Here is a 24859-nt window from a genome sequence, read left to right on the forward strand (position 1 = left end):
ACTCGTTTGTGGCAATGATTTAAGGGTAAGGATGTTGGGAATGCTTCCCTATTTCCCCCACAGCAACATTTATTTTAATGACTGACAGGCGCTTTGTTTTCAGGACTGCAGTTATAATCTCTTCAGATATTTGCACCTGCTACTTTATGCTCTTGGGCCCAAGAAGTCACATAAGGACTGTGCTAAAATGTAACCATGTGCTTGAGTGCTTGGTCAAGCCAAAGCTTTATTAGGTCCATCGTCCGCCATGGGTACTGGTAATGATCAACATACAAAGGGAATCAGAAATCACCAGTTCTGCAATGCCTAGGACTGTTCAATATATAAACATGACAAATACAGGAAAGCATCAAATGGGATTTGCTAGCCTGTGAAGCGGTTCAGACTTTTAGAAGTCACTCCATGAAAGCCTGATGGCTCCAAAGATGCAGCTATTTAGAGGAACTAGTCTCTAGCTGGGAACTTCCCAGATATAGCTGCTATTTTTCTCCAGCAACTCATTCTGTTGTGCAGATAAATTGTTGCTGGAAAGGTCAGACCTTTTTTTCTCCTTGTGTTTGGGCCACTCCTCACAGTGATTTGTAGTAGTCTTGGTGGGTGATACTGTATAGACATGGTGCACATGAAGCCAGTTGAAATCATGTACTCCTTTGTTCCCTTGAGTAGTCAACTCTTAACTTGACCTAAAGGGGGCTATCGTTCAATGACAGAGCCCATACCTTGCATGCAGAGTGCAATGCGTGGCATCTCCAGTTAAAAGGCTTTCGGGTTGTAAGTGATGAAAAAGACCCTTTTGTGCCTGAAACGCCAGAGTGCCTCTGCCAGTCACTCAGAGCAGACAGTACTAGGCTGGATGGACATATAATCAGACATGGTATAAGGCAGCTGCGACATCACAAGACTATGTAAATATGTTATCCAGGTTCTGGTGATGTTTATTTGTTAATATATGTCCATATTTGGTAAGTAGAGAGGGGAGGGGTAAAATAGAATGTTGGAGGGTGAGTGTTTGGCATGAATGTCTCTAGCTGGGTATTGGATTCTCTGGTTGGGAGGAGATGATGAGTGAGGGTTTGTGTTTAAAATTACTGGCGGTTTTATCAGTTAGTCAGTTGGTTTATTCTGGGGCTTGGATACCCAGAAAGTTTAGGAATTGGAGTAGAGGGTAGACGTTGGTCAGGGCAGGATTAAGATTTAGTTAGATAGTGAAGTATAGTGTTATATTGTGTCAGAGCTTATCTCTATATGTAAGGTTTAAAATTATCATCTGAAAAAAAATAAGTATAATTTTGTGTTTTTTCTATACTAACACATATGCTTGGTTACTGCATACCATAAATAAATATCAGTGAGGGAGGTGATGAATAAACAAATAGTACTGAATCTATTACATTCTACATTGTCTCTTGGCAAATACTATAAAGGTGTTTCATTCTGAAACTGGTGGCAGCATTATACTGCACCATAAGGGCATCCCTTGAAGGAAAGGCTTGCCTCACATACAACTTAGCAATAACTATATCCACAGTGGGTTTGGGGTATCCAGAATCACCCAGAGATAAGTGTGGGATTCTGTGGAGTGTCCAGGCTGTGAGGGAAAATATTGCACACAAAGATTGAGAAGTGTCGAATTGCCTCTGTGCAAAGGGTAGATTTTACTGTTTGCCGAGGCAGACATCCCCTTCATATGCTGCTGAAAGGCAGGGATACGTGGGTGAGGACGTCACAGCAGCTTCCTATGTTCTTCCTATGTTCACAGCTGTGCATAAGTATAAAATCTGCATGATGCATCATATGCGTAACATCAGCACAAGTGTACTTTCCATGTATCCTTTAAAAATACATGCAAGTGGTGAGAAGGAAAATATTAAGCACCACCACAAATTCATAGGACTGAGCAAAAAGAAAACTGGGGCAAAATTCTATTTGAAATGTTCTTTTTAGAGCTCCTCCTCAACTGAAGGAGAATTTGAAGTCAATATTTGGCCAAATGGCCTACCCCAAACCCCATTCTGTGGTCTGTGAAGTTTGGGCACAAACGTGGATCCAGTTTTAATATTGTATAGTAGTATTTTAATATATTGTTGAAAGAAGCCCTGAAAAGGCTTGACTCCTACTCCTTCTGTTCCTCTTTAAGCCCACTGCTTCCTTCATCCACCAATATGAACTAAGAGTAGTGATTTATTCAACATTAAGGGAGCCAAAATTTCTCAGGAGAAAGTTTTTTGAGGAAAACTGTTAGAGAATTTCATCTTCCCCCTCCCATTTCACCACCCACAAATAGTGTAGATAATTTCAGGAGGCCATTCATCTCAAACCCTGTGTGTTTAAAAGTAACTGTTAGCCAAATAAAAAGAAATACACATGTGCATTTCTCATATTACACAAACCACATATATTTTGTACTCTGGTTTAAAACTAAGGGCAAAAACAAAAGGACATCCTATAGGAATCAGCCTGTATAGATTTTTGTATGGTTGTTGTTTATATTAGACACTGGATTGGTAGTTCTGTTGTTTATAGTACTTTCCCAACTACTGTTTTTCAGTGTTCAAACTTGCATGGTATCATGTATTAATATTTATTCTAATTTATTTATTAATATGCATACTAAGTGTATTAATCCTCTAGTGCCAGCAGTTGGAAATTACTGATAAAGTGCACTAATGTATTTTTCATTAGCACTAATGGTGAGATCTGCAGAGTTGAGCGTCTAAAATATTAACACAGACACCAAAGGCCTCTTTGTACCCCATAATTTCAGTTTGAAAAACCAGTTTCAGAAGTATAATGATATAGGATGTTGACAGTGGATATCTGGATTTTCTTTGGAATGACTTATTCAATGGAATGCATTGTTTTAAAAGCGAAATATAAGTCCAGCTTGAAGAGACACACTTGATATTAGTTTTAAAAAGCAAAAATGACTAGTGGTGAATTGATTCCCCATCCCAATTTCCTGGTCTGCATCAGAAAAAATTCAAGGGAACCAGATTATGTTGTTCAGTGTCCTCTAGCCGAGTGCAGACTGGACATTTCCTCCTGTGCCACTGCTCCCCCTCAAGTGCTTTCTGACACTGCTACCTTCATTTTCCCTTGACCAGTTGCCCCAGCATTGGGGAGGGTCCTGGGGGATGTGGGAGGGCCTCTTCCATTAGACCTTTAAAATACTGGTGCAACCACCACTTGCACAGCAGTATCCAGGACTGCTGGGATTCATGAGACCAGTGCCAGTGCCAGAGGGTGGCCAGGTCGGGCCCTGGCCACGCTCAGAGGGGCCCCTGAAAGGCCCCTCCTTAGGGTGGGTGGGTAGCGCTCCTGACCCTGCCATGGATCGCAGAATGGGATCTCCCAGGCACCCCTTCTAAAACCATGCAGGCCCATGATGCCCTCCTGCACACCCCACCTATCTCTCCCATTGGGGTGAATGCTGGCCACGCTGCTCGCAAGCCTGCCATCAATCAAGATGGTGCCAGAGTCTTCCCTAAGGGGCTGATGCCTCTGCCACCATCTTGGTTGATGGTAGGCATGCCTGCACAGTGCAGCCAGCATTTACCACAGCAGAAGAGGTAGGTGCGGGTGGGCACCGTGGGCCCGGGGCAGGCTGGTGCCCAAGGGCCCAGCCATGCCTGGTGCCAGCCCTGCATGACACTGTACATTTGCAGTACTTTAAGACAATCTCAATTACTTCACAAATCTAATCCTGTACAGAAATTACAGAAATTACTGAAATAAATTATAACTCTCCACCGTTATCAAATATAGGCCACATCTTTTTAAAGGACCAAACAAACCTGACGGTGTAAATCAGTAAGCCATATCTTTTTTTAAAAAAACACCAAAGTTGCAACATATGTTATGTACAGGGAGTGGTATCTTAAATAAAGCTGAACAATTTGGTTAAGTGATTGGACACAACACATTTACATCTGTTGTGTTTCAGTTCCAAACACTTGGCCTTTATTCAAATGATAACAGATACTATCAAAGCTCATGCTGTGGGAATAACAGCCATGTGCTTGTTGTATCTTTTTAAAGCCCAACAATATTTTGTCTAATTACTTTTAAGACTGATGCAACAATCATCACATAATGCACAATTGGCTATAACATAAGTTTGATCTAATAGCACGGAGGTATTGTGCTAAACAAGCTCTGAGGCCAATCCAGCTGGATAATTTTCCGGGAAATGCAATGTTAGTATTGTTTGCAGTAGGTAAGTCAGCTCACCTAACTGACTGACCTCAAGCTCTCCTTGCAGTAAGCCAAGCAAAAAGAAATTGGTGAGGAGACAGACACACACACCCCATTAATCAATTTGAATCTGAAGAAGACCCATGGTTAACGTCCTAGGATTTCCTTCAGGTATTCAGTGCTAGTGTTGTTTATTTACTGTGCCCAAATTAATAATACCGTACTGTGCCCAAATTTGTAAAAATTAAATAAGAAACTTCCCAGCTCAGGAAGCTAAAGGTGCCATTTCTGGATTTATGAAGATAAAAACAAGACCCAGCTGTCCTTGCTACTGATTTTATTCCCCATATGAGTCTCCTTTAGCAAAACATTTGCATTTGCTGCAGGAAATGTTTGCTGCAAAAAGCCTGGCCGGTGCACCACTTGTAATATATCTGAGAATTTTATTAAGACAGCAGTTCTGTGGCAAGTACTTGAAGATTCCTTAACAGACAAGCTAATATGAGAAGGGTTCCTTATAAGTAGGCAGAAATTAGTACCTAAAGAATGAGATTATTAACCCTTACAGTGCCATTCTAAGCAGGTCTTATCTCCATCAACACAACAGCCCTTAGTTCGTCATCTCTAAAACAGGACTAAGAGAGAGAAAAAGTCTTAAATTCATGGCAGAGATAGGGTTTACATTCACCTTCCATAGATGTTGAGATAAGCCACCACTCAACCTCAGCCAGAATATTCCAGATTTCAGAGAGGTGAATAATTCAGCAGCCTTGAATCATACACCCCTTTTGGTTTTACACAATACTTCCTTTATATCATATGCCACATTCTGGCAGAATAGTCACAAAACTATATTTATCTGCTTGGAGTAAGTGCCTTGAATTTGTATTTGGTCATATGCCATTTATCTTTCAGAACGCCCTCCCCATTTAGTTGCAACACTAGTTCATGACATCATTTCTCCCTCATTGGATGTATACATGATAAAAATGACTATGCTTACATCATCTTTCATAAAGGAGAAGATGTGTAGCTTAAAGACATCAGATTAGCTGGAAAAAAACAAATCAGTCAAGTTATATCTAAAGTGTAAAATGTTTTATTTCATGCAGCATTTAATGTAATTTTGTTTAGAAAATGGTGTAAAAGAGCAAATAAAAAGGAAATACTTTGTTCAACATAAATTGTATTAACAGTACAATGCTAACCATCTTTACTCAGAAGGAAGTCCTATTGAATTCAGTGGGGCTTACCCAAGTGAGTGGGGTTAATACTGCAGTACAAGTGTGTATTTGACATAATGAAATCTTGTAATGTTAAACAAAAGTCTTCCACTACAATCCTTTGCATTATTTTTGAAGGTCATTTTTAGATGCCATACATTGTCAGTGAGTTAAATCCATGTTATATACAATGGGAAGCTCCAAAGGCATCTTAAGAATTCAGGAATCACACTGTTGTAGATAAATATAATCTAGTTATTCTTATTCTGGATCCACTTCGACCTGGTTTCCAACCTGTTTGCATTTTTACTACTTTGAGGTACAAAACCACTTAGAGGTTTTCATGATTAAGTGATATATAAATCCTGTTAAGTTAATAAATAGAGGGCACTGATCCTGTTTTGCAGCTGAGGGACACTAAGGTACCACAATGTGACCAGCTCAAGATGAGCCAGTGACTCCATAGCCCAGTGGATGAATCTTCCAATTGTTTCATTACATAATATTTGTTCTTAACATGTTCGCTGGAATTATAGGTCAGGGCAGCTGCAAGGGCCCCGTGGAGCCCACTGCTGATGCCTGGCCTGGGGCCCCTTTAAAAAATAATTCTGGCTTGGCATGCTGAGCAGCACCAGTCTACCCATCCTTTAGGTTTCTGCAATTCCTCTGACTTAGTTGCTCTTGGGCATTGCAGGAAATGAAAAGTGTGGCTAGATCAAATCAGCGAGTATCACTTGAAGTACTGTGACCACTGCTAGGTAAGGCTACCAAGGCCCACTGACAGAAGAGGGAACACCACTCTGCCCAGGGCTCACTCATACCTGGATTCATCTCTGAGCTGCATGGAGGAATGAAAAAAACCCGGGAACTCAAAGCTTGTCTTTTCTCCTGTTAAATTGCAATTACAGTACAGCACCTAGGACAGGCCATCTGCAGTAAAGGATTCGAGCAAAGAGATATTCTGTTGCTTGGTGCAATGCAAGTCATAATACATAGTCAATAACAGCTCTATAGGATGCATTCTGCGAGGTGCAATTTCATGACAGATATTCTAAATGAACAATCCTATTTCCATGAACCTCTTTTCTTGCCCAGATTGTTTGGCAATGTGGTTTACTGACTTTAAGGAGAGCATTGCAGGACCTGTAATTTATGGCTGGTTCATGCTAACATGTTGGTTTTGGATCATCTGTTTTAACATCTTACAATTTTGTTATGTTTTTTGCCTATTTGTTATTATGATTACTTATTCTATATAAAATTATTTTAAATGCAGACATGTGCCCAATTGATGTTTGTGACTTTAAGGTACTTGGTCTAAACTAAAAGCCAAAACTATATTGTTAAAGCGATGTCTGAAAGTTTTTGGCTTGTGTGAAATTGCTTGCATGCCAGATGGAAACCACATACAGAAACCTGGGCTTTGACTTGTCATAGTATTTGGACTTTTCAAAGGGCAATTTTAAAATAAATTGAAATCTAGGTCTGTAGAGATTTTTGCTACCACTGTTGGGAAGGTACCTTTGATAAAGTTTATGAGGGCCATTTTGCACTATTTTCTATTGTTCAGGTAGTAAGAACAAAAAGAGATTGTGAGCAGCTCCAATAGGATATCTTCAAACTGGATGAATGAGCATTAAAATGGCAAATGCAATTCAAATGCAAAAGGAAGTGATGAAAATTGGGGCAAAAAATGTTGAGCCTGACATATATGCTTGGGGGTATGAATGGCAAAGGAGAAAGACGCTGGGGTCGTGGTGGATAGCACAATGAAATGTTGACCCACTGTGTGGCATCCATGAAAAGGTGAATTTTATGTTAGGAATCGCTAGGAAAGAGATTGAAAATAAAACTGCCAATGTCATAATGCTGCTATGCAAATCTGTGGTGCAACTGTACTTCAAATACTGTGTACAGTTCTGGTCACATCACCTAAAATGGATATTATAGAGCTGGAAAAGGTCCAGAAAAGGTCCAAAATGAACTTTCCCCCATCCCCAGCAACGGGTCTGCTGCTGATTCTTTAGGGTTACCTTTGCCAACCTGGTGCCCTTCTGGCTGTGCTGGAGGAGGCTGATGGAAGTTGTAGCTCAAAACACCTGGAGGGCATTGGTGAATGCTGCTTTAACAGTCCAGAACTAGGGGAAGGCAGTGTGTAGTATTTTGGAACTAGCCGTCATATTTCCTGTCAGCCTTAATGGTGATAAATGCTAACAGTTAAATAAATTAATACAAAAAATCATTTTCTTCTTCCTTAACATGGGAGGTATGAGAGAATGATTTTAACTCCTGCTAGCATTGGACTGATCTGTAGGGAAGCTCACAATCTGGTCTCTTCTTTGAGCACCAAATTGTAAACAAAATTGAAAATATTTTGCACGGAAAGAGAAGAGAAAATAATATTCATTTGATCATATAGAAATGTAATTGGCTGCCCAGCCCAATGCATGTTTATTCAGAAATAATCCTACTGAGTTCAATACAACTTACTCTCTCAAGTAAGTATGCACAGGATTGCAAATGCCCCAGCTGTTGCTGTTTACCAGGAAAGGTGCCTATTTCCCAGTACCTTTCCCTAGTAAATGCCTGTCCCAATGTTTTGCCTTTTGATGTGCAACCAGACCCAAGGTGAGGTTAAGTATTCAGTTAATCGTTTTAAGGAATCTCTTTTGGTCAGGTTACTAACACACCTGCCTTAGGACGCAGAGCACAAGGCTATTATAGACAGAAAAAAATGCAGCATAAATTCACTGCTAAGTAAATGAACAGTAGTTGGAGAAGAGCTGTCAACAATAGACCAATTTGTGCATTGCTCACATGTAGAGCATATGTAGAATGAGGAATGGGGTGTTGCATCTTTTTCTCTCCCCAAAACAGTGTATTGCGTGCAATTGTGTGAAAAGAAGACCCAACATGTGAGCTCCACGCAATTGGGACACCTGATTGTGTGGGTGTTCCAAATGCATGGAGCTCCTACTTGTGAGCAGGAGCTTGCATGTTGGGCTTTGTCATCATACAGTCCCACGCATCCCATAGAGAGAAGTGACATCAGGGGAAGTGTTAAAAGCAGGGTCCTGCTCCTGATTCTACATACTTATGCCCTACGTGTGACTAGCACATACATAGGGCTGATATGTAAGTGTGTTGGGGGTGTAACTCAGGTAGTGTTCCTGATGTGAGAATACAGGTGCTATGTGTTTCCAAGAGCAATTCCACTTTCATCTCTGAAATGTTGGAGGATATGGGAATACGGCCTCACTATGTGCCTTTTGAAATACATAAAATATAGATACAAGCAGAAAAATTGGGATATGCAACATCATGCATTTGTTCAGATTCTGGCGTTGGAAACAATCTGAAGCTATGCAATGTATGCTGAGTGTGTGTACATAAAGCGTGTCACACTTTTAAATGCTTTTTCACACCTCACTTTCCATGTTGCCCTACTTTGCAACATTCTAATCAATAGAGTAAATATCTCCTTCATCTTTTCAATCATTTTATATATATCATGAAATGAGTAATATAACACAAATTACACGATACATTTCCAAAGTCTATTAAAAACCAATATGTAAGAAAGCTATAAATAAATAGAATGTATAATACTATTATTCAATTATTACTACTGTTATTACATTTATTGTCCTTGCTTCACCAGAAGGTCCCAGGGCACGTCACAATATAAAATAGACACTTCAGAACATCATCCCCAGGCTCCAGTCCCAACTGTAGTCTTCACATGTAGGAGCCAAACCCTCACAAATCCATCTCCATTTTTGAAAAAATCAACTTTTCTGGAGAACCCCTCCCCCTAGGAATAGGTGGAATCAGACCTCTTCGGCAGAACTCCAGTGCAGCTCAAATATTTTTACATTCACATCTGTTCATTTATTTAAACTTCTCCAATTTACACAAAGTTCCATATCAAAATAAACTGAGACTTATCTAAAAATACATTCTGTAACAAGGCAGACTGGTAGAAGAGTACCTTTAAACAGCTATGTTAAAGGTTATTATTACACTGAACATTCTTTAGAAAAATAAGTGGTCAGCCATGTTTCAGGGTCTTCAGATTATTTTGTGATGCTTAGAAGTCATCACGAGCAACAGCAACCAAATCTGTGCCATCCCCCTCTGAAAAATCATATTGACCTATGTTTAGACCCATCCCCTTTGCTTAACATAATTTTCCTCGAGAAAAAGAAAATAGAAAAGTGTGGCAGATCTGTCTGGATGCCAAAAGAGTAACAAGGCAAAGGGGATTAAGTTGATGGCTTTGATATCCATAGGGACCAGAGCCCACATTGCAAGTTCAAGTAAAAGAACAAGCATTCTGCATTTTTCCTCCCCATTGGCAAGATACACTTCTAGCTTGCATGGACTGGATGATGCAATGTTCCTGACAGCCTTCAGCTGAAATCATGATCTGGAAATATAGTGGGGGCAGCCAGTGTCCACACATATTGGATAACCCAGCTGGAAGATATCTTCACTTAGTCTGCAGTCCAAGGGTCAGGACCTGGTGATGTTCATCAGGTCTTTACCAGTTTATGAGCATCATAAATGATGTAGAGGGAGGCCAAGAAGATACAGATGTGGGGAAAAGTGTAGTTATAAGTCACTCCAACCTCTTCATTGCCATAAGCCTGATGCACTCCATCTTCAGAGCCAGTGTTACCACCCCCAAGCGTAGCCAGGCAATCCTCCATCAGCATAAACTTGTTCACTTGGGGGTGGTCAGAGGAGTGGATGCTTATGAAGAATGTGCAGAGGATGAGGATGACCAACACAACAATACTCGGGGAATCCCACCACTGAGTTGGTTGTCCATCAGCGGGAGCAACTCTGATGTCTTTGCCCTCAGTTCGTACCAAAAGGGTTGTGTTATAATATTTGTTTAGGACGTTTACCAAGGCTGACCAAGTGATGAACATAGGGTAGAATGTAATGACGGAGGCTTGCAGCAGGCCTGAGTGAGGCTGGGCATCCTGGACCTTGGGCAGGAAGGACACCACCGATGCAACCACACAGAATATTAGATTAAGGGTGATGAGGGCCTTGTTGTCTGCTGCACCGCAGCAGCAATGGAGACAACATAGAAAGTGAAGGTGAAAATGAAAAGGCTGCATACCAGGATTTGAAACTGCTTTCATCCACATTGTGCAGACAAATCTGACTCCAGAAGTGCACAAAGTCAACCAACAGGATCAACTGGATGAGGATGAAGAAGAAAAAGCCAACCATGCCGAAGTAGAATTCAAGCCGCCAGGAATATAGAAGGCCCCTGCTGTTATCTGTTATTCCAATCAGTATCATGAACTTGAAGTACCAAAACCCATTCTGCATTGAGGCCCTTGGGTCCTTTCTACTCTTTTTAGACATATAATAAATAAAGTTGTTGTTGTTGTTGTTTAGCAACATTTATTACCTACCCTTCACCCAGAGATCCCAGCGTGGGCCACAACAATATCAAAATATGACGTTAAGAACAATTAAAAAGAACCCAAAATCACAAAATAGGAAAGGTTCTAAAAAACCTACCAGGTGTCAAATGTCAGAATAAAGAGGTGTGCGATCAATAAATGGTAAAAAAAAATATCTCAAACTTTTGGCATTTTTTATTCTTCCAGCAAAAATCTATCTTCTCTTGCAACATTGTGACCCCTCTCCCCTGTTGATGTGTGCCATACGTTATATATGGTCTCTAACTAAAGCTGATCGATGGTTCCTCAGAAGTCCTCTTGGCTCATCCAAGCCACCTTTTTACCTGTCCACACCTGATGTCACATATGATGTCAGGTGATTGGCAGGAGTGTGTGGCTTGGTCAATATGGCCTGGTGGGCCAAATGGCAGGCCTTGTTAGGCCCATCGGGCAGAGGTTCCCCACCTTGGACCTATATGATTTAGCCACAGGCACAAAAGCTGAAGGTGATTGGCCTGTTAGAAGACCCTTTCATTTAAAGCCCTGAGAAGTATTCCTCCCTATGGAAGTCAAGGTAAAATTTAAATGAATTCTGTGCCTCCTGTTTTAAGGACATATGCCTTTTATTGCCAGATATTAAAGCCAAATTCACATCAGCATGCCAAATATTTAGTGCCTCTTAAATCTTTCTCTTGCCAGAGTAAATTTCCAGTTAGTATTAACACTCTGTATCCACATACTGGCTTTAATTTATTGTTCAGGATCAGCAACATCTGTGTTAAGGGGGGGGCTTTTTAATGTCTGGAGCAGATGCTAATAGTTTTTCACCACAATCCAGAGATTTTAGTGGAATTAATTACTTCAAACAGGCAAACTTTTTAAAAGAAGAGCTAATATCTATTGCTAAGTTTCAGATATTGCAGCAGATTCACACTGGAATAAGTCACTGATTTTCAAATGGTGTTCTAGAGAGCTCTACGGTGTTTATGAGGCTTTCCTCAATTAGAAGTAATGGCAGATGAGCTTTCCTGGAGGACAGCTTGCCCACCACTATGGATCTTCTCCTGCAAAGCAACTCTGAAGGGATTTCTTGGTTATGAGTTTTAGGTTGTACTCTCAGTTCATGCAAGAGCATGTGCTAGAATAGTCCTCAGTATCCTTTATTATTTGAAAGGGGTTCTTTTTCAGATAAGTCAATTTGGAAAGTAACCCATGAAAGCAGAAAGTTTTAAAACCATTGATATTAGTAATTAAAAATAAAAATATTAAATTCCACTTCCATTTTGGCTCACAGTAAGGAAGAACAATGGTTAGAAAAACACTTAAAATTGTAAATGCTGGCTCAAAATTGTTTCCAGATTATGTAACCTAAGGCTGCAATCCTGCGAATCCTTACCTGGACATAAGGGAGGAACTACTAACACCTTACCTCAGCAAACAGAGTTTCCCAAGAAACATGTTTGCTGAGGTAATATGAATGTGGGAGGTTGATGGGGGGGGGGTGGAATTAGCAGAAGAAAATTGGAAATGTTGAATTCTTTCTCCCTCTGCCAATTTTCCTCAGGCAGCCCATCACTCCAGTCCCCACCCCCCTTATTTCCAGTCTCATAACTTACCTGGGGAGAAAATGGATGAAAAACATGGGAAGAGATTTTATGAACTAATTCAATCCTGCAAATGCCCCTATCATCGCTGAATTAGTGTTACAAGTCAAACACTGCTTTAGGAGCAATGAGCGCTTCCAGGCAGGTGTTTATTTTGGAATCAGTGCTCCTCATGCTTGCAAGATTTTTTTTGGTTATGTCCACACAATGTTGTTGTCATCAGAATGCCAGCCCGTATCCCCCCCCCATTTAATCCAGATTTACCTAGCCCGGACAAAATCTAATAAGTTTGTTTTAATGTTGCCAACAACCCATTTACAATTTTAAGCCTTTGTCTGGTAGCATTCTCTCATAGCATGTAGTTGCCCCCCTAAGAAGAAGCTCACAATACTATGGCCCACTTCCTGTCCTCTTTGGAGTAACCATCTATTCACATGAGCAGTGAAAGGTAACAATAAATAACTAGCAATAAGAAGTATAAATATATATATTATTGCTGGTAAATCAAGAAGAAAGTATGAGGCAGATGGTGAGAGATCTTAATACTACCTATTTCCACCACATTTATAGCTTGGAAATACAACTTGGAGTACTGACAGGAGCTGAGATCTGTTCAACACCTACCTCAAATATTAACCCTGCATGTGAATATATTATTTTTGACAGTGACGATAACAGGCTGCATTCAAGGCAGGTTCATCATGAGTGGGTGGAGTTCAGTTTAGGGTTGCAGGTTTTGGCCACAATAAATATCCCATTACCATGTCCTGGGTTCATCAGGTCAAGTCCCTTTTGGCATTGCAGGGAGAGGGAAATGGTGCCACACATAGTCATTGTGCATAGGTTCCTTAGAGCAATTTCCCCCAGTGGCTCCATCTTGAATAAGGTGGCATTGTCCTTGTGCATGTATTCGAGGAAATGTTAATGTTCTAATCATTTATCTGCCGCCGCCACAGGCACTGGATGCCAATCTTTAAGCATGGCAGAGGAACAAGGGTGCTGTTGACATGGGAGTTAGAACAAAAGATGGATGATGATGATTTAGATTTATTGCCCACCTTTCACCCAAAGGTCCCAGGGCAGGTCAGACCAAAGCTCCATTTAGTCCAGCATCCTGTATCAAATAGTGGTTAGTCCTGAATGGAAGGGGGGAGGAATATGCTATCCCAAAGGTATACTACCAGTGTGGTTGCATTCCAGTTGGATAAATTCAATGTTGTACATGTTGTATATTGCATGAAGAGTATATCTTAATAATTCACTGCAGCCAGTGGACCACACTGCAGATCTATGCTACAATTCAATGTTTTTATGAAAATGTGTTATGTTATGGTTATAAAATATAACAGTCACAGGTGACCCTTTAATTCAGTGATCTTACTGCATTAAAATGTATCTGTAATTGCTAGGGTTAATTTTTATTTTCATTGGGCTATCTCTGAAAATGAATGTATATCCATAACAATTACTAATTCCTGCATCTGTAGTTCTTTTTTTCAGTAGAGATTACTTATCATTGCAGTCCTGACAGTAAAGCATCAAACCAGATTGGCAGAAAGCTATTTGGGTTTGTAGTTTAGGATAAACATGTATCAAATTGAGGATTAACTGGATCACAAACTGAGCCAAATTATTATTGTCTGTGATCAAATCACAAAATGGTGGTTGCTCTTTGTTATCTAAAGCCAGAGATAAATTAATTCTTTAAAGGTCTCCTTTTAAAGAAGGCTGTATAAAATAGGTCATGATTTTAGTGCTTTATCCTGCCCACAGAATATTCTAAAACTGGCAAAAATATGAAAAGACCAATAAGTGCCTCATTTAAATTGTGGCTACAGTGAAGCTAACCAGAAATATAGCAGCTGCTATGAAATTTACTGCCACAGCATTCTCCTAGGATTGGCTGTAATCATGATAAGCCTTGTCACTGTGGCCTGTTTTGCACATTAAGTCACTGTTTCTGAAAGATTTTGAGCTCAGGCCCCCTTCAAAACTCATTCTACTTTCTGGACTCCTCAGACTAACATCAGCCATCTATCTATTCCACAGGTGAGGATGCAGAGGTTCATATAAGACTCTGTCGGTTAAGGCACAAATTCCACATCATCGTCATCATTATTGTTATTATTTATATAACGCTTACATGCAAAAATTGGTATTAAAGGACATATCTGGGCCCTCCTAAAACCACATACATTAAAACAAAGTAGCAGCACTTACCAAATCAGATTGGGTGATGACAGGGAAGCCAATATATTATTAATATTATACATAATTATTATTCCATAGATAAACAAAGATCTGTTATACATAATTAGTATTACACAGATAAACAAGGATCCTTTGCCAAAATCTACGTCTTTGAAGACATGAAGAAGGAGCCATTTGTCCCAGAATCTTCTCTGTCCCTGGAAATTTGGCATTCCCTCCAGGTGTTCCATACCCCCACCCACCAGAAGGTCCATCCCACACTTGGAAAACCACTACATTACACAGCAACAAACCCAGGTTTACCACTGAGTATAAATTTGATACATAACTTAAACCAATCCTGTTTTTAGTGTGCCTCTGTCACATTTTGCATTCTCCCAAGTGCATGGGAGCCACCTACCCTTGAGCAGCTGCACTGAGCAGGTGGTTGGACTTGATGGCCTTATAGGCCCCTTCCAACTCTACTATTCTATGATTCTATGAAGTGGCTGGGACAATATTTAAGTGACCCAATAACATGGGCAAGCACCAATCATGAGTCTTTTCATGGGAACTACCTGCAGATAAGCTGCTACCATTTGGTTGGGAGAACATCTAGAGGGCACCCACCCTGAACATTGGCCTATTGCAATGTTTTCAACATGGGGCTACCTTTGAAGGGACCACGTTACAGGACCACATTGTCCTCTGCATCTTCCTCATATGGGAGTTCGAACAGCAGCATTTGAAAGAGTTTCAGCAGGAGCATTAGCTACATCTGAGACCTGGGAAGTGGATATTTTCCTTCATATACTAAGGCCTGTATTCTGTTAGAAAGGCAGGATATAAATATTTTACATCTTAAAAATAATTGGAAAATGTTTTTAAAAATCACGACACTAGCATTTACAAACACACACACCAGCCAGTTAAGGGAGCGGGAGGGGGCAGGGAGATGTTGACATAAGAAGAAAGCCTTCTTGGGCTGTGTATACATGCAGGCTTCTAAACACACGGGTTGTTTTTTTAACAGTGTGCTTTCATACTCAGCAGTTTGCTGTTGTACACACCTTCACAGGATAGCATCATCTAAAGCAGCAGTACTGTCTGTGTGGTCTGTACACACAGGTGGGTGTGTTTTCAAACTCCCCTCAATTAGTGTTTCCACCGACATTGATTGATTGATTGAGTGATTTACTTTTGAAGTCTTTCGAAAAAGAGGGTCTGAAAACTGGTGTGTTGACGCACGGATATACAGGGGTATTTATCGGTACAGAGACAGCGAAGTTACTGCAGTTTTTCCTGTTTTGTTCATAAAGATGGCCAAGTTTGCTGATTGACACTAAATGGTTCAGAGTTAAAACAAAAAGGGATTGTGAAGAGTTCCAAAAGAACATCTCCAAACTGAGTGAATGGACGGTAACATGGCAAATGCAGTTCAATGTAAACAACTGTAAAGTATTACATATGGGAGCAAATAATCTTAATTTCACATATATGATCATTGGGTCTGAAGTGGCAGTGGCTGACCAGGAACGAGACCTTGGGGTCGTAGTGGACAGCCCGATGAAAATGTTGACCTAGTGACTGTGAAAAAGGCAAATTCTTGGGATCATTAGGAAAGGTATTGCAAATAAAACAGCCAATATCATAGTGCCATTTCTATCTATGGTGCGGCCGCATTTGGAATACTGTGTATAGTTCTGGTCACCTCACCTCAAAAAGGATAGTGTAGAGTTGGAAAAGGTTCAGAAAAGGACAACCAAAATGCTCAAGGGGGTGGAGCAACTCCCTATGAGGAAAGGTTGCAGCATTTGAGCTTTTCGTTTAGAGAAAAGGCAAGTAAGAGGTGACGTGATAGAAGTGCATGCATGGCATCGAGAAAGTGCATAGAGAAACATTTTGCTCATAACACTAGAACTTATGGACATTGAATGAAGCTAAATGTTGGAAGATTCAGGAAAGAGAAAAGAATGTACTTCTGCAGACAGCACATAGTTAAACTATGCAGTTCGCTCCCACAAGAACAGTGATGGCCACCAACTTGGATGGATTTAAAAGAGGATTAGACAAATTCATGGAGGAAAAGGCTATCAATGGCTACTAGCCATGATGGCTGTGCTCTGCCTCCATAGGTGGCAAATACCAGCTGCAGCAAAGAAAAGGAGGGGAGAGTGCTCTTTGCGCACAGGTCCTGTCACAGTGTGCCTCTGAATACCAGCTGCTGAGATTCACATGTAGGGAGAGCACTGTTGCACTCTAGTCTTGCTGGCAAGCTTCCCACGGGCATCTAGTCAGTCACTATGATGGCTGGGTGCTGGAATAGATGGATCTTTATCCCGATCCAGCAGGACTCTTTCTATGCTCTTAAGGTTCACAGCATTAACACTCCCAACAGATTCTGCTCCCCCATTGGGTTTATTGGGGGGGCACCTTACGATTCTTCTAGAGAGCAACTCAGACTTCTGTCTCTTCCTGAGCTTCTCCCAATCTGAATCCACCTTCCCCCTGGCCGGGGGGTGGAGGGTAAGTTTCCTGCATTCCTGGCCTGTTCACAACAGTAGCTCCTAAGCTGTTAACCCTCAGTTAATACATGAACATGCCTGAGCAAAGATCTTGGCGACTGGTTCCTAGACTCTTGCTAATCTGGGGTCTTCTACAGTCAGAGTCACTGATTTGAGGTATTCCTTGGAAGATAATTCAGACAAGAGTCTCATCACATAGCATTTTTAAGCCCCAACTAACATTCTTCTGCTTGCATATGCAGGAAGAGAATTTAGATTGGTTTCCTCGGATGAGAGCCATGTCCCTGGTCAGCAATGAAGGTGACAATGAGCAGAATGAAATCAGAAACCTGCAAGAGAGATTGGAGTCCACCATGAGCCTGGTCAAGCAGCTCTCCGGTCAGTTAGCTGAGCTTAAAGAACAGGTTGGTTATTTTTCATTTTATTTTACATTACTAGTGTGAGTATATAGTTCTATGCATGTAAGAAGAATTAACCTCTCAGTTAGATCACAGTGAAGTCGTTCCAGAAAAAAATGGCCTTTTGTCAGTGGGAAGTCTTATTCCAGCTTCACAGAAATTAAATGCAATAGGTAATAAAAGGAGTTTTTATTAGGGCTTTCTGGTTGATTAATTTGATTAATCAGCTCAGTGAATGGTCTGGGAGTTCTTAATGCATTGCTGAAACTAAGGAGCTGTGGGCCTGCTTGGTGCCTCAATGGGATACCACTGGAATCCCCCCGTAAGACATTGAGAGCTCTCTGAAGAAAGAGTGGGATATAAATAGGTATTAATAATGGCATATAACTGATTTATTAATCAGTTACATAAAAATATATTTGCCTATTAACAAAAACGTCATTATAGATCCCATTTTGAGATATTGAAGGACCTATGAGTTAATTGCCGATTTAGTTTTAAAAGAAAAAAGCTACCATTTATTTACAAGGATTTTTTTCATTCTTACTACAGTTACACACCAGAATAAACGTACTTTTGAGAAATATACAAGCATGTTCTTAACTCTCAGCCACACCAATTAAAACTTGTATTCATCTGTCATAAATAGCTCCCATCAATTCATCACCTTACACAGCAGTGGCTAACTCCTAGCTTGGGGGTCTCCAAACGAATTTTTCTGCACCCTTGATTTTGGCAGCAGTGGCAAAAATAAAAATAAATAGTAGTTGAAATGCTTCATCAAGCCTGGTACCTTTCTAGGGGTGTGCAAAATATTTGGACCATTCTCAAATCAAGAACGGAAGTGGAGCTGCTTTGGAACAATTTGGGGCTTGTCGAGCCAAAGCATACCAAAACTCTTTGGGGCACTTTGGAGAGTCAAGTGCATAAAAAATGCTGCAGGTGGCATGCCTGCAAAAATGCAAACATTTCTCTCCAAGTTTGACATACAAGGGAGATACCAAGGTGAGGAGAGGGGAAAGGAGAGCTCTTTTGTAACTGACAGGTCTAGCTTCTAATCGGAGGGAATTATTTTACCAGCTCTTTCCAATCATAGCGCTTTGGGGGAAGGATGTTTAAGTAATAAAACACTTTGTTCTTTGTTAGTGGTGCTTGCTTGGAAAATTGTGAATATTCACATCCTTCTATGGAAAAGGCTCATAGCTCATTGGCAGAGCATCTGCTTTGCCTTCAGAAGGTCCCAGATTCAATCCCTGGCATCTCCAGGCAGAGCCTCCATGGCTGAAACCCTGAAGAGCTGCTGCTGGTCAGTGTAGAAAATACTGGGCTAGATGGACCGGTGTCTTACTCAGTATAAGGCAGCTTTCTGTGATCCTATGTTCACTACTGCCTGTGTGACTTTTGGTGCAAATGGAGCAAAACCCAAGCCTGAAGCTGCCCCCTCCCCACCACTGTTCATCTTCGCTCACTAGTCCCTGCACTCATCCTTCTGACATTTTGCAGACTACTGTCCTAGGGGCCTCTCTACATTGTGTGCAGTTTTCATTATAAAACCATTTCACACAAAATCACAGAGAGGAAAGCAAATCCCTTTTGATTCTCCTCTCAAAAATCAACTTTAAAGGTGCCTAGCACAAAAATCTCTGGACCTATTTGTCAGTAATTTGTCAGGCTTCTTACCTTAGAGGTACCTCTCTCATGTATGCTGTTTTCATACAAATTGCCTATAAGACAATAGGGATGATTAAATGAATCCTTTTGTAGCCTCCTGAAAACTGTGAAGGCTGCCCTTGCAGACAATCCAGTACAGCTATCCTTATGAAATGTGGCAGTATTCATCTGCTCAGAAGCGGCTACCATGCCTGCACATTTAATTTAATTCTGCCCAAAACCAAAAAAGTTGCAGATGATTTCATTTAGAGAAGAAAATGGTTTTAAGGTACCCAGCACACACAAAAAATGGACCTATTTGTCTGAAACTTGGCAGACGTTGTCCACTCAGGAGTGGCAATATGCCTGCAAATTATACAATTCTGCCAAAAATCAAAAAGCTATAGCTGTTAAATTACTCTGTAACAGTGAATGAGGGAGTGTGTCTGACCATATCTAAGGCAGTGAACAGCAAAGTATTTGCATTAGCCACACCTGGAAGGGGAATGGCTTGATCTTCCAATCAGTTGCAAAATGTCTTTGAAGCTGAATTTTTAAAAAACGGACTGAAGCCAATCCCACCAGGTTTTATAGTAAAAAGTGGTGGGGTTTGACTAGTGCTGTGTGCCCCCATTTCAAAAGAGAGAGGTGGAGACACACTGGAACCGGCAGAACAGTGAATGTGTCTCTATCCTTGCTCTCTTCCAAAGCAGGATCCACACTGAAACTTTTGGTCAGCTCACTGCCATAGTAATAAGCCCTCCTCCTCAGGTGATCTGTTACTAACAGACAATCCTGTGTATGTTTATCCACAGGATTGTATCACTCTGTTCAATGGAACTTACTCCCAGGCAAACATGTGTAGAATTGCAGACTTACTTTGTTAATTTTATTTTATTTTTATTTATCACATTTATTTCTCGGCTTTGGTTCTCCCCCACCCCCAATTTTATCCTCAGAACAGCCCTGTGAGGTAGGTTAGGTTGAGAGACAGTGACTGATGTACCACCAACCAGTGAGCTTCATGGTTGAGCAGGGATTTGAACCCTGGTCTCCCAGGTCCCAGTCCAACACTTTAGCTGCTACACAACACTAGCATTAAATTTTCTGATTAAAATCAGTTAAAGCTTGCATCCCTAGTTTTTATTATGATAGCAACAGTAGAGAACAGATGGGCAAGACATTTGGATTTGAAACCCTAAATTTGAGAAGGGAAAGTAAAATCCATCCTCCCTAGATAATGTGAATACCGAGTATATGAGTGTGTGTGTGTGTATGTATTGCTGATCTTTGTACCAAGAAATTCCTGTGAGGAAGAGGAAATTGCCCTAAATTAATGCTCTAATACCTGCCTTCCTAAAACTCTATAGATTTTAAACAAAATGACTCACTTGCAAGGAGCCCCTTTTTTCTTTAGCTTTTTGGTATGAAAATAATCCCCCTTGCTGGTTTTTCTTGTCTTTGTATCTTTCACCAAAAAAAAAATTAAATGTCATGGTGCAATGTTTGTAATTGCATGTCTCTTTGCTAAAGAGCAGTCAGGAGCTCATCTCATCTTTGTCTCCCTCTCCACCTTTAGATGACGGAACAAAGGAAAAACAAGCAGAGGCTGGGCTTTCTTGGATCAAACGCACCCCATGTGAACCATCACATGCCACCACACTGATACCATGGAGGGGAAAGCTATGACTAGTCTTTCATCAGTATTCTTGCTTGATTACAGAATGAAAAAGCTGAATTCGGGAGCACTGAACAGCGCCTATTGTTACGAAGTCACAAACAACAGTGTGCCAAGATGTTAAGTGGTTTCGCTCTGGGAACAATTTGTAACTGTTTTTTTACGGTTGAAAGGGGCTACCAGCTCAAACATTACAGAGATGGGTGGGGGGTGTCTCTTCTGCATCTTTCCTCAGGCCAAAGACATAATGGGAGGGGGAAGTGTGGCTTCAGTTTATGCTCTCTTGTAATTCAATTGGCTTCTTTGGGGACAGCCAGCAGATGCAAAGGCAGGACAGAATTTAGCTCTGTTGTTTTGAATGCCATCATAGGAATCCTTGTAAAACTAATGGAGCAACCAAGGGACAGAGGGAATAGTTTATTAACACAGAACCTGACAGCCTAATTCAGAATCTGTAGAAGTTCTTTGTTGTCGCGTTTGCTGGCCGGCATCATTTGTCATGTTTGCTGGACATTTGCTCTCTCTCTCTCTCTCTCTCTTCTATTTTTTTCATTACCATAAATATGTCATTAGAGAAAGCAAGTTAATTTGCATTGAAAGAAGAACGAAATCATCCTCAAAAAAGCATTTTTTTCCAAAAAAGTGGGTTGCAAAGACAAGTTCTAAGGCTAATAGAGTTTTTTTATGTCAGCTGTGCAATTCCTTATTTATAAAATAGAGCACAATGGATCTGCAGCTGGGAGAACTTGAAATTTATGCAATATAACCACTAACAACATTAACTGGAAGTGATTTCTTTACTCCTGGATTTAGATATCCCCTATTAATGTGGCTGCAAGTTAGATGTCATCTAATGGTGGTCTTTAACTGTGTTTTGAAATTCACACTGCAAGGAAAGGATTGAGGAGAAAATGAGATATTTTTTAACTAGTAAAAATGGAAATGGACTGCCTTCAAGTTGATCCCGACTTATGGTGACCCTATGAATAGTGTTTTCATGGTAAGCGGTATTCAGAGGGGGTTTAACCATTGCCTCCCTCTGAGGCTGAGAGGCAGTGACTGGCCCAAGGTCACCCAGTGAGCTTCATGGCTATGTAGGGATTCAAACTCTGGTCTCCCAGGTTGTAATCCAGCACCTTAACCACTACAACACACTGGCTCTCGTTTACCATTGCCTCCCTCTAAGGCTAGTCCTCCCCAGCTGACTAGGGCCTGCTCAGCTTGCCACAGCTGCACAAGCCAGCCCCTTCCTTGTCCGCAACTGCCAGCTGGGGGCAACTGGGCTCCTTGGGACTATGCAGCTTGCCCACACCTGCACAGGTGGCAGGGCACAACCCCTGAGCCACTCTCTGTGGGGGTGATCTTTAGCTGGCCCTTGACACCCAGGAGACACGAGCGGGGATTTGAACTCACAGACTCTGGACTCCCAGCCTGGCTCTCCTCCCCACTGTGCTATACCAGCTGCTTTTTAAACTAGTACTAGAGATTAGTTTCAGGGGGGGAACAGCTTCGAGATGACTGTCTAGAAAAAATTGTAATGGCATTGTTACTGTCCATAAACCACACAGAAAAGCTATTTCTTTTTGTTTCAGACCCTCCTTACTCTGTTTCTGTGCAATATTTTTTCTCAGATACAGGGATGGGCAACCTTGTGGTCCTCAAGGTGATGTTGGACTCCATCACTCCTGACCATTAGCCGTACTGGCTGGGGCTGAAGGGAGTTGGAGTCCAACAACATTTGGGGAGGGCCATAGGTTGCCCATCACTGCCCTAATCCACTGAGCTTCCACTGACACAGGAATGGACTATTTCATTGTTACACATCTTCTGATCCACTAGACTGTGTGAACATCATTGTTTCTGGGTTAGACAGATATTGACCCAGCATTGGAGTTCAGTGTTGTGCGGGAGATCAGTTAGGTTTCTGGTTCACAGTTGGGTTTGTACTATGTGTAGAGCCTTGTGTTCTTCTGTACTGTAACATCCAAGAGACGTTAAAAGGGAGAAGTGAAAGGCATCCAGTTTGTACTAGTTTTCAGTAAATCTTGATATTTCCTACGCACCTGCCTTTGGTAGTACAAATGCTGATAAAGAATGGTAAAAAGATGTTTGTGATATTATTTACCCAAAGAAAACAGGTAGTCTTGATGATGTATTATAAAAGCTAAGAAGGAGACAATTAGCAGTACCAGAAAGTTTGATGAGGGAATTGTCATGTTTGTCATCTCTTTGTGGCTTATTGGAAGCCATAAATGCAATCTTAACTCGGTAAAATGAATTAGATTGCAATTAAATTCTCAGGATTACACCATACCAAGGAGTTCTACATCACACTTACTTTGCAAGTTTCACTGGCTTACAATACTTACATGTATTTCTGCACCGCCCCATTTATTTTCATTCAGCATATATGTAGACAGTATTTGGTGGCTTGTATCCCACATCTTTTGCATTTTATAGTGAGCTTTGTGGACTACAAAAGGACTTCAAGGCCAAATCTGTATTAACATTATAATCTGTTGGATTTATGGACAGAATGAATCTGTCTCATTGAGCCACATATATGGGATCGAGGTAGAAACCAGATTCTTTGATGCCTTATCAATTTGACAGACTCTTCTTATCAATGAGCTAAGACTTAGCCCTCCCCTTTGGTTTGAACCATGTGGAGATATCTAAACCGCTCAGTGGAAGATCAGAAGTAGATTGCAAATGCCTATATTCAAATTGTGCCTGGATTGAAACCTAAGTGCCTTGTTCTGTCCTTTTCAGCCACCTGGTAGAAGCTAACCCTTTACATCTCACTTGCTCGCTCACTTTCTCTTTCTGAGGATATGAAGGACTCACTGACAAAGCACTTAACACAAAATGAAAGCAAAAGTGCAGTTGATTTGCACAACTCGGGAAAGAAAGGATTGCAGGCCGATAGGGTAATCAATGGTAGCATATGGCAGGCTCTCATAGTAGGCATGTAGTAGCTATTGCTCAATGGTCAAGCACATTTTGACCTAGATTCATTCCCTGGCATCTCAAGATCAAAGAATCTTGGACAACAGGGCTGAGAGAGATCCTTGCCTGAGATGTTGAAGAGCCTTTGCCAGTCAGAGTTAATAGTACTGAGCTAAAAGTATTAAGAACATCCTCCATGCAGTATGGTAGAAGTGGACACACATTTTAAAAAAAGTATTTGCTTGCTTCTGGCCCAAAATATCTCAGCTGGTTATATCTCTCTTTGCACCTGACATACACCACAGAAGAACACACTGTGGTTCAGCAAGTTTTCAAAATTCAAGAAGCTGAACAGAAATTATGCAATTTTGGAGTTCTGCAAACTTTTGGATGTGTGCAAAATGTAGTTAAGAGCTCTAGAGAAATGGATGCCTGCTGTCAAGCTTATTAACACTGGGATCTTTAGCAACTTGCGCAAGTGTATTTGTGTCCCTCACCCTAGCTTCCTTCCATGTCTTCCTATCCTGTGCACTAGTGTGAGAAAGCAGAAATGTAAAGCTCCTTTTTAAAGAAAAAAACTGGAACAAGCTGGTACACTGTACATACACAATTATGGTCTCCACTGTTGCTTTGGTCACATATTTTAGGTGTTTGGACAAGGAAAGCTTAATTCAGATATCACTTTGTAGCTTTGAAGTCACTTTATATTTTTTATGAAAGCTAAGCAGAGCTTAGTGTTGCTCAGCCTTTGGCTTGGCACTCATTGTCAGATCATCTTGCTGGAAGAAAAACATACTGGAACTCCATGAAATTGCTATAAAGATGTTTCTTTTTGCTCAGGAGAGGATAGATAACTCCAAAAATAGCTGATGCTTTTGTTACTGAAGCTCTGAGTAAAGTCTTGCTATGGGAGTCAGAAACTGAAGACTAGACTTACTTGCTCTGTTGATTTATGCACTAAATTCCCAGTTAAGGGTGCAACCTATAGCACTGTCACTACCTTAATCCCCCTGTAACCTTCC

General features: G+C 40.9%; 1 protein-coding gene and 1 pseudogene across 3 annotated transcripts in view; one reads left to right on the forward strand and one right to left on the reverse strand.

Moving 5' to 3' along the window:
• ITPR2 (inositol 1,4,5-trisphosphate receptor type 2) overlaps positions 1-21438 on the forward strand; it is a 345272-nt gene extending 323834 nt beyond the window's left edge. For all 3 annotated transcript variants that reach the window (XM_061582221.1, XM_061582222.1, XM_061582223.1), the window contains 2 exons: positions 17405-17566; positions 20790-21438. In XM_061582221.1, coding sequence (XP_061438205.1) covers positions 17405-17566; positions 20790-20876 — 249 coding nt within the window. In that variant the 3' untranslated portion in view covers positions 20877-21438. The remainder of the gene's footprint in view (positions 1-17404; positions 17567-20789) is intronic.
• Positions 9830-10802, reverse strand: LOC133390814 (serine incorporator 2-like; annotated as a pseudogene).
• Positions 21439-24859: the final 3421 nt, after the last annotated feature.

This window comes from Rhineura floridana, chromosome 8 (genome assembly GCF_030035675.1).
Source record: "Rhineura floridana isolate rRhiFlo1 chromosome 8, rRhiFlo1.hap2, whole genome shotgun sequence".
Taxonomy (NCBI): domain Eukaryota; kingdom Metazoa; phylum Chordata; class Lepidosauria; order Squamata; family Rhineuridae; genus Rhineura; species Rhineura floridana.